The 9443-nt window shown below is 41.2% G+C and overlaps 2 protein-coding genes across 6 annotated transcripts; one reads left to right on the top strand and one right to left on the bottom strand.

The window, feature by feature from the left end:
- The first annotated feature begins 514 nt into the window (after positions 1 to 514).
- Positions 515 to 3578, top strand: LOC125472658 (BTB/POZ domain-containing protein At1g63850-like). Its single transcript, XM_048574314.1, has 2 exons — positions 515 to 1759; positions 2936 to 3578. The coding sequence occupies exons 1-2, from the start codon at positions 518 to 520 to the stop codon at positions 3215 to 3217; spliced, it is 1524 nt and encodes a 507-aa protein (XP_048430271.1). The 5' UTR covers positions 515 to 517; the 3' UTR covers positions 3218 to 3578.
- A 135-nt stretch (positions 3579 to 3713) lies between these two features.
- LOC125472659 (uncharacterized protein At1g01500-like) lies at positions 3714 to 6820 on the bottom strand. 5 transcript variants are annotated; one of them, XM_048574315.1, is made up of 3 exons: positions 6500 to 6820; positions 5002 to 5787; positions 3714 to 4034 (listed from the first exon to the last, which is right to left on the bottom strand). In XM_048574315.1, the coding sequence occupies exons 2-3, from the start codon at positions 5671 to 5673 to the stop codon at positions 3810 to 3812; spliced, it is 897 nt and encodes a 298-aa protein (XP_048430272.1). In that variant the 5' UTR covers positions 5674 to 5787; positions 6500 to 6820; the 3' UTR covers positions 3714 to 3809. The 5 variants fall into 5 exon arrangements, 4 of the variants coding, with proteins under 4 accessions (XP_048430272.1, XP_048430274.1, XP_048430273.1 ...); XM_048574317.1 differs by lacking the exon at positions 6500 to 6820 and adding an exon at positions 6217 to 6469; XM_048574316.1 differs by lacking the exon at positions 6500 to 6820 and adding an exon at positions 5911 to 6200.
- Between the last annotated feature and the right edge of the window lie 2623 nt (positions 6821 to 9443).

The following is a 9443-nucleotide window of genomic DNA, read 5'->3' as shown; positions in this document are numbered from 1 at the left end:
CAAATTCCTCATAGCAGTATTACTCACATCTATCCCCAAGCAAATATGGTTGTGGAGGTTTCGCCGCCAATATCCTTGGGATCTGCTTTAAAGTTTGATCTGTATGGTGATAAGATTTTGTTATAGATTTTCTTTATAATGAATTTTGTATATATTTTAGATTTGTGATCAGGGAATGTTGAAATACCTCTGTGGATGGTTGAAAAGTCTGTATAAATCTTCTCGACTTCGAAAAAAATAGATAATCGTGATTTGCTACCAATTATCTATTTTTTTCAGAAAAAACAAAAAAAACACGCGTACTATTAAAATTATTAATTGTACATTGGCATTTGGCAATGAAAGTAAAAAAAAAATTAAAAAAATAAAAACCAAATTAATTGATTTTAAAAACCATTTGTCATGTAAAATAAATTCATTAAAATCTTCCAAAATCTAAATTAAGCACATCCAAAAAATTCACGGAATTCCACGTGTGCCGCGGCCATCCTTATCCTCCATTTCCTTCGCCCTAAGAATGAGAAATCTAGACTCTCGCTCCCAATTCTCGAATCACCCAAATCCCGATATGGTCACCGGCACCGGCTCCAAAAAACGGCATCGCGCCGTACACCCCGCCAGCTCCGCCACCGCCAGCAGCTCCAGCCGTCCTTGCGTCGCCGTCATCATCGACTCCCATGCCAGAAGACCCACCCATCCCGATCCCAACCCCATCCCGAGCCCGACTCTGAAACCCAACCCCACCACCCCCTACTCCTTCGACGACCCTTCCTCCGCCGATGTCATTCTCCGCCTCTTCGTCGATCCCTCACCCTTAGACCCCTCTGCGACGTCGTTATCTCTATCCCCCGCCACCACCGAGCCTCAGGACGATGTCGTTCTCCACCTCCACGCCCACGCCCTCCGCCGCTGCAAGTACTTCGCCGCCCTCTTATCCGACCGATGGCAGCGCCCCCACGCCCAAGACGACGCCGTACGCCACATCAGCCTGCGGGTCCCGCCGACCCCGGGCGCCATGGATGCTCGCATTTCCCTCCTCCAACTCCTCTACACCCCCGACCTCGCCTCGGCCGTAACCACCGTGTCGACGGCGCTCGACCTCCTCCCGGTTGCTTCGGAGCTTATCTTCGAGGATTGCGTTCGATTCTGCCTCCGATTCCTGGAGGCCGTCCCCTGGACCCAAGACGATGAAGCTCGAGTGCTCGCCCTAATCCCTCACCTGAGCGAAGACGAAGCCAAAGATCTCATCGCTAGGGTTTCTGGAACCCCCGATTCGAGCGAGGAGATGCTGTACGGTCTCATCCTCGCATTGACTCACAACCCGAGCATGGCGTTCGTCAAGGCCTTCGTCGCAAAGCTGCTGCGGGAGTTTGGGTCCAGAGACCTGGTGGAGCGAGTTCTGGATCGGGCATTTCAGACCACCTTCAAGGTCGTCAAGGAGTCCATGGAGGAGTACACGAGTCCTGGAGTCCGCGGCGACCACGACGAGACCGAGGCCATCCAGAGGCTCAACCTCCACACCGCAATGACCAATGGGAAGCACCTGGTGTGGCTCGTGGAGAGGATGATCGAGCTCCGAGTCGCGGACTCGGCCGTAAGGGAGTGGAGTGAGCAGCCTGCTTTCGCTGCCGATTTGCAGAGGGCTTTTCGGGATGATGCATGGAGAAATATTGTGCCAGGGCTACCTAGCATCCTGCTTCGCTGCACTTCGAGGCTTGCAAATGCCGTCGCTGCTGGAACCATTTTGGTAGATGCTCAGGTACTATTCCCATGTCATCTTTCCTGTTAGAGTATTCGTAGTAATTGAAGTTCTTTGTTGGAATATAGAGGTGGTTCTGTTAGTTCTACATTAGGTTATTGATTGGTCCATATGGTGCATTGCTCGATTAGAGTATTGGAAGCCACAACTTTTATGGGGCCTGTTCCTCATTTGAGCTTTTCTGTTTACGTTTTCGCGGTAGTTTTCAAATTACTGGTAAGTTGAACAACGTTGGCAATTTAGAACAGAAGAGAAGCTGAGCGGTAGTTTTAAACTAGATTATCACGACAGGCGGGAGCCGATGAACTCTGATGTTGGTTAGATTATCACGACAAGTGGGAGCCGATGAACTCTGATGTTGGTTTTCTTCAAACATTTGGAAAGTGGAATTATTGAGTGCAATTTCAGTGCTCTGTGAATATTTCTGCTGAACACCTGAACTGTGAATCTTTTAGTATTGACAGAACCAGCAGCAAACACTAGTCTATAAACGGTTATGTAAACTTGTAATCGTATGTTCGGATTGAGGGAAATAGAAAGGAAGAAGAAAGGTGGAGGGAAGCTTGAAATTTTTTCCTTTCCGTTTGGATGGTTAAATGTAGAGAGAAATGGAGAGTTTAGAAGAGTCTTAAAGCCTTGATTTGGGGTCCTTTTTCTCTTGTAAAGGAGATTTTATGTGTTGTTCGATTTTAAATTTTTCACAGATGCCAGCAGTTGTCTTCAAGGTTTTCTCTCCATTTATGTCCTAGTTCCTATCCAGCCAAAAAAAAAAACAATTGAATAACACACTCATCTGCTTTCTCTCATATTTGTTCTTTTCTCTTCTAGCGTAAAATACATTGTAAGTTGCCTCCTACTGAAGTGTGTATGGGCAAGAACTTTGCTGTATTGTTTTCATGCACGAGTGGTTATCCCCAAATGGAGCTGCAGTTATGTTTTCCTTTGATTTATCTTTTCCAAATGCTTTATAGAAACGTGTTTCGAGTTTTTGAACATCCTAATACTTGGATAATGCTGCTTGGTTAACAACACAATGTAACCGATCTTACTCTCATTCTTGTTTGTTAGGTGCCCAGGGGATTAGACAAAACAATTTATTTTTCCTTTACTGTTACAAAACTCATGGCCCGGACAGATGAGGTAACCTAAGGCTGATATTTATAATGTGTTTTTCAGGTTCGGAAGAAGCTTGTCAAAGATTGGCTTCCGGTTCTGATTGTTTGTAAAGATACCAATACTTCCCCTCTGACATCTAGTAACAAACCACTGTACTTGGATCTGGAAGAGATATTCCTCAGAATAATCTCGACACTGCCCATGTCAGATTCACAGGAGTTGCTGCAGCAGTGCCTCAGCTTCTCTACCAGGAATGTGGAGGACTGTCCTCACCTGGTCACGGCATTCAACACCTGGTTCCGCCGTGCGACTCATCCCCCTCAACTTCAGAATCTTTGTTAGAATCACGTGGCAGAATCAAGTACCTCTCAAGCTCAGAATCTTCTGTTAGAATGATGAGGGGTTTGTCTTTTGTTAATAGATGAACTAGTGCCGCGTTGGACTCTTGCCCTTGTGGATGTTTAGCTGTATCTAGCATTGTGCATATTAGCTTTTCCCGGTAAGCCAAAACTTTGCACTAAGTATATATAACTGCTTTTGATAGATTAACGGTGATCAGAGTTCGAGTGGATGTATATCTGGATCCTGAAAAAAACATATGAACCGAATCTTTACTACAATCTGATGTGTATACGGAATTATGGATTTCAGAATTTTCTGACTAACCAACATAACGAAGCCTAAAACGCTTCAGTGTTGCTTATGTGTGTCGATACCGTTTTGTTTCTTCTGTATATATGGATGTTTTTGTATTCAGTCCTACATTGCTGCAGTTGTTTTTTTTTCCCTGGAGAAGCCATATGTCAGAAGTATTTACGGGACAGAAAACCAGAAAGGCTGGACACCTTGTATCGGCAACGATATTACTCGTTACTTCTTCCTTCATGGTAGCTTGTATATTTACAATCAGGGGAAATGAAATATTAAAGTAGAATTAGAGAAGCCGGCGTCGAAAGTTGCGGGTGGTGCCTTGGTAGGTTCGGACCAGCAACCCGACTCCAATCCCTACTCCGATGCAGATGCTCAAGCCGATCCCGACACCGACTCTCACACCAGCATTGAACCATGAAAGCTCTCCGTCTTCAACTTCTAAATATGCCGCCCTAGAGTACATGTGATTTTCTCCGTTCTCCGGTTTGTAGTCTGAGTACTCCGACTCCTGCCAAGTTCAAACAAAACGAAATATGCTCAAACGAAGAAATTTTGAAATAAATAACCATCAGATTGGCAGCTAAAACCAAATTAGACCAAATTAATTAATCAACTGACCAAATAACCTGAGTACACAGTAATTGAAGCGAAGAAAAGTTGTGTAAAATGCTAATATCTCATCATCAAATACCCTTAGGTCTTGTTTGGTGTCGATGATTGGATTGGAATAGATAACTCGTACATTTAATGTATGCTGAATGAGAAAATGGATGCATTCAGTGTATGACAAATCCATCTTCTAACTTCAACGCAGACAACATTTGAAGGGTGGAATCCATTTCTTAATTTTTACACACGCTGAATCGGGTTAGTAATCCATTCCAGTCGAATCCTAGACACCAAAGGAGGCCTTAAAACAAGAGCACGCCATGTGGGAGGTCTGTTGATGATTTGCACCATATAATAGCAAATAAACACTGCTGCACAGAAATGTTATCATAATATGCAATATGGCCTCAAAAGATAAGTAGACAAGAGATGATTTCAGTGTACTTAGAGGTACTAGATTAGCATCATTTTATTTCGTCAACATAGTAGCGGTTCCCTTTTCATCAATTATTGATTGACCAGCGAATTTTGGGTTGGGATAATCTGCTGAAAGCCAAAAACGCAGGAGTATCATATGTACATATCTCTACCATAAGCAACTCAAGAACATGTAACATGATAAAAATGAGTTTTGTTCTGTTGACCTTCAGCTTCACAACATGAGCCTGTGCCACTACAAGAATCGTATTTCTAGCCAGCGGATCTAACATGGAACAATTTATGTACTTTTTCGGTGATTTTGCAATAAGAAAGTTTCACAGGTGAAGCGCAGGATCACCGAGCAATATGCAACAGAGAGCAAGGCAACTCAAACTCAAATTTGAAAATACATAAAGCATGAAAAACACTCGATCGGAAGTAGGTACCTGAAAAGCAAACCTAGGAGGAGGATTGTTTTTCTGGTCTTCGGTTGCCTCATACTCTGGTATGGAATCCAATAACCCTTTCCTCGCATGCTTCTTCCAAAGACCGAGCTGCAAAGTCTTCGTCAAAATTATTGGAGTGCCTGAGAAGGACCCTGCGATGTATACCTCAATCGAGGGTGAAGTAGACTCTGGCCCCATGAATTGCCTTCCTTTAAAGAAGCCAGTGCTTGCAACTACATCTGATTCACAACTCATGCTCCATCTCTGACCATGACGATCTGTTTCCCCAACAAAACCATTACTATCACATAGTTCTAGAACCCCAGATAGCACGACAACATCCTTGTCGAAAACCTCAAACTTCACACTTCCAGTCATCCTTATGCTGTCAGTGCTCACAAAAGTGGCTTCTTCAGACTTCTTATCCAAGCGATCCCTTCGGAGAAGGGTTGTTGCCCCATCTGAATAGATGCTAGTTCTAACACCATTAACTTCAAGAAGGGTATCAGGATCCAATGGAAAGTGATTTACTGTGAGGAACTCGGGAGCAGAATCATCGATCTCACATTTGCTAATTCTAACATAAAAGACTCTTACATCAAGCCAGGGTAGTGACACCTTGGATTGTCTCGCAACTATGTGGCCGTTTGATGCCTCATACGGATTACCCATGATCCTCAACGATTCAATTTTCCTCGATCAAATCCTCCTTCCACCTCACTACCGCAGTTGAGCTGATGAATGAAGATAGCCCATATATGTAATAAACCTCTGAGCATAAAGAACCTGCATGCATATCAATGAAATCAAATTAAACCGATAAGAACGGATACTCCACTTGAAATCTAATTAGCCAAAAGTCCGAGAAAGGTAAAATGAAATCAAATCAAAGCAAAATAAGAACAGAACCATCCTAAAAGCAAGTTTTTCTGCAAGAACTCAACTGAGGATCAAGCAGCTATTGATTACAGAGCAAGAGGAGCAGGAATAAGAAAACAAGCCAAACCGAAAACAAGGGATAAAATCATAAGAGAAAGGATAAGATGGGGAAAGTATATTGGAGAAAATAACAAGAAAAAAACCACGAGTCTTGAAAATATTAGAGAAAATGGAGAAATTCTTTGGATCTCAGGTTAGTTAAAAATCACATCGAAATCAAAATGAGATTCGTAACAAGAGATGACAAAGCCAAAGGATTGAACTTTGACTACTTACAAGCAGAGCGATATAGCTAAAAGCTGCTTTTTTTCGACTCCAAAATGTTGAACGGAATTATACAAGTCTAAAATTCACTAAAAAAAAGTAGTAAACCCAATAAAACTGGTCAATCAGCCTGCAAAAGCAAAACTAGTGACCATACTTCCCGGATCCCAACAAAACGAACAGACCAATTACCAGATCCGCCTATCATCGCCGTCATAACCATAAAAAAGATCATTAAAAAAACGACATGCGATAAACGACACACTTGCCACGCCATGGAAAACTCATCACTCACCACAAATATGCTCCACTACAAATACACAGAAATTAGTGGGCAGGCAAAGCAAATCAAAAGGTCATCGAATCAGGACGAAAACAGAGAGCTAAGAGTCTAAGACCAACCCAACTCCTCAAATTTGAGAAACAACAATGGGTTTCTCTTTATTTTTTCATTTACTTTTGTAATTGAGGATTTGGGATTGAGAAGATATAAATTTTTCGTTTTGTTTATTACAAGTGGGGTCGCACTGTATTGGATATTCCCCGGATGATCATCGGATCTTATCCTGGAAGATTAAGAGAGAGAGAGAGAGAGAGAGAGAGAGAGCATGCAAGTTCGTTCACGAAGCCAACGTGATCAGAGGGACGTCCAAAACTTTATTTTGTTATTCGTGAATCTATTGGAGGATCTATAATATCCCATGACGGCAAACCATAGGCCTCTGGATTTCCACATCTTTTTCTTTCAAAAGTTTCACTGAAAAAAGCTTACATGACCGTTGCCGCAACAGTATTTTATGCCAATGAAATAAAAACACGTTTATAAGTCTTTGCTCAAATGTTTTTGTTTCACTAGCACAGAGCACCACACAACGATACTTCTATGCCAAATAAGCTATTCCCAGTTTATAGAGAGGCGTTACAAAATGCGGCATAATAATACGATCTCCCAACATTACAAAAGCAAGTTTTACCGCACAATTGAGTATGTCGAGTTTTGTGCTTTGTAACATGTATGCTAATATCTTTCATTTTTGGGAAATACCCCAAAATGGGACAATTTCTTAATCTTAGGACAAAAATATGACAAACCGATCATGCACAAGCTATCCACACTATGCACAAAACCGAAATTACTAAAATACCCACATATAAAGGGTTATTTCCTCCAATTTTCTGATTTCTTTCTCTCTGCTCTTTATCTCCCTTCCTCTCTCTTCTCTCACTTTCTCCCTCACGCACTCTCTCCCCTTCTCATTGTGCACACATGGTGCAGTGTCATCCCGACCAACACCGTCCAAATCGAAGCCACCACCAATTTCATTTCGTCCTCACGATTCCAAAACACCTAGCCTTGTCACGAATCACATCCCCGATCGTTGGGATCAAAACTCAAATAGGTCGCGAGTTTCCCGGCCATTTTTCGGCAACACGGCATACAACCGAGGCTCAAGACCACTACCACTAGACTCGCATCGAGTGTGGGAACAAAGCATAGTCATTAAATGATGGTATTTTGTTGGATGAATTTTTTTCAAGATTTGCTCACTGTATGTACACGACATGTACATGATATGCTCACAGATCTGAGTCAACCCAAAAATTCAAAGCTCACAGCTCTCTTTTCGAAATCAGAAAAATGACGTCATCACTTGTGACATTGCCATCATATACACTATATGCACATCATATGTATAGTACATGCACATGATATGCACAGAACTGGAGATCAAGTAACGAGCTTCTTTTCGCATTAATAAGAAACTTTACCAACAACCTATTGGTATAGTGGATACAACAAAAACATAATTGTTACGTATATAAGGTTACAATGGCAGTTTGAAAAGTCTTGTTACCTACATCAATCACTACTTAATCGTGCACGTGGAAAACATGATACTCCTTGTCCTTATTTCATAGACATGCATGATCATTAACGTCCTCTAAGCTTTTTCTTAATATTTTTTTTTTTTTTTTTGCTAAGGCCAACTAAGTTGTAGTCATACTCACCAAAATTTCGAGGCACAGCATACGTGCATCATAACTAATGAACATTCCCGCTTCTCATATTAAGATGTAGCCATGCAAACCATATGCACATCACATGCACATTATATAAAAAATTTCACAAATTTGGCAAACTTTTAGATTGAGCTTGTGTGCATGTCGTGTACATACAGTGTATAAGCAAGCTCAATACGAAGAGAGTGAATGAGTACGCGAAACAATTTCGTCCATATCCTTTTTTCTTCCTTCTTTCCACTCTGACTTCTCTAATTTCCCTCAAATTTATCTCTTTTCCAAAAGGCAACTGACCTTTAATACGTTTTTTCGTTTAATTGTAGCAAAAGCCAAACCCTATTTTAGTGCTTGTAAATTTGAATCGAGAGAGGGAGCATAGGGAGGGAAAAGACGGAAGAAATAAAAACCCCCATATAAATCAGAGAAATGATAAAAAAAAAATAAAAAATAAAAAATGAAGGATTTGGGTCTCCTCCAAGAAACACCAAACCAATCACTTCAACTCCAAAAATCCATCAATCAAAAAGCAAAATTAAGCAAACCCAATTCACAAGACCTACAAATGAAAAGGTAAAAATCAAAGATGGGTGGGATAGAGAGAGCTCTTGTGCATATTTGAAATGTAGAGATAGAAAGAAAGAGAGAGCTTGGATGAAGAAGATGGGTGGGTTAGAGAAAGAGCTCTTGGATAAAGAAGATGGGTGGGTTAGGTTTCTTCGAATTGGAATTGGGCAAGAGATTTTCTCTCTCTCTCTCTCTCCTCTCTGTTTCTCTTTCTGCAAAATGAGAAATGAAGGCTGGAATTTCTGGATAACCCATTTATATGAGATGACAATTTGGTCATTTCAAGGTGTAAGAAAAATCTTATTTTTGTCCGCTTATTGTGCATAACGTGTGCATATTCGAAATGTCCTATTTTTATCCCAAGATTAAGAAATTGTCACATTTTTGGGTATTTCCCTTCAATTTTTTTTTTTTTTCACAGAAATGTTCTCTTGATGGATAGGTGATCATGAAATTCGTAGTCGCTCGTTTTTTTATATAAAATTCAATAGTGAATGGGTGATCATGAATTTTTGATCGCCAAATGACTAGGAAAAACAAGATGTGTAAGTGGATCGACCCATCAAGTTCCCACTGAAATAGATCCACAAGGCAAAGCACATATTGTTTCGTGGGTTATTAGGGGTATCTCAAAAACGTCGAGGTTGAAATAT

This window comes from the organism of the source record quoted next, unplaced genomic scaffold (assembly GCF_019419815.1).
Source record: "Pyrus x bretschneideri cultivar Hongxiangsu unplaced genomic scaffold, Pyrus_bretschneideri_v1 Contig70, whole genome shotgun sequence".
Taxonomy (NCBI): Eukaryota; Viridiplantae; Streptophyta; class Magnoliopsida; order Rosales; family Rosaceae; genus Pyrus; species Pyrus x bretschneideri.
This window is presented reverse-complemented; position numbering and strand designations above follow the sequence as displayed.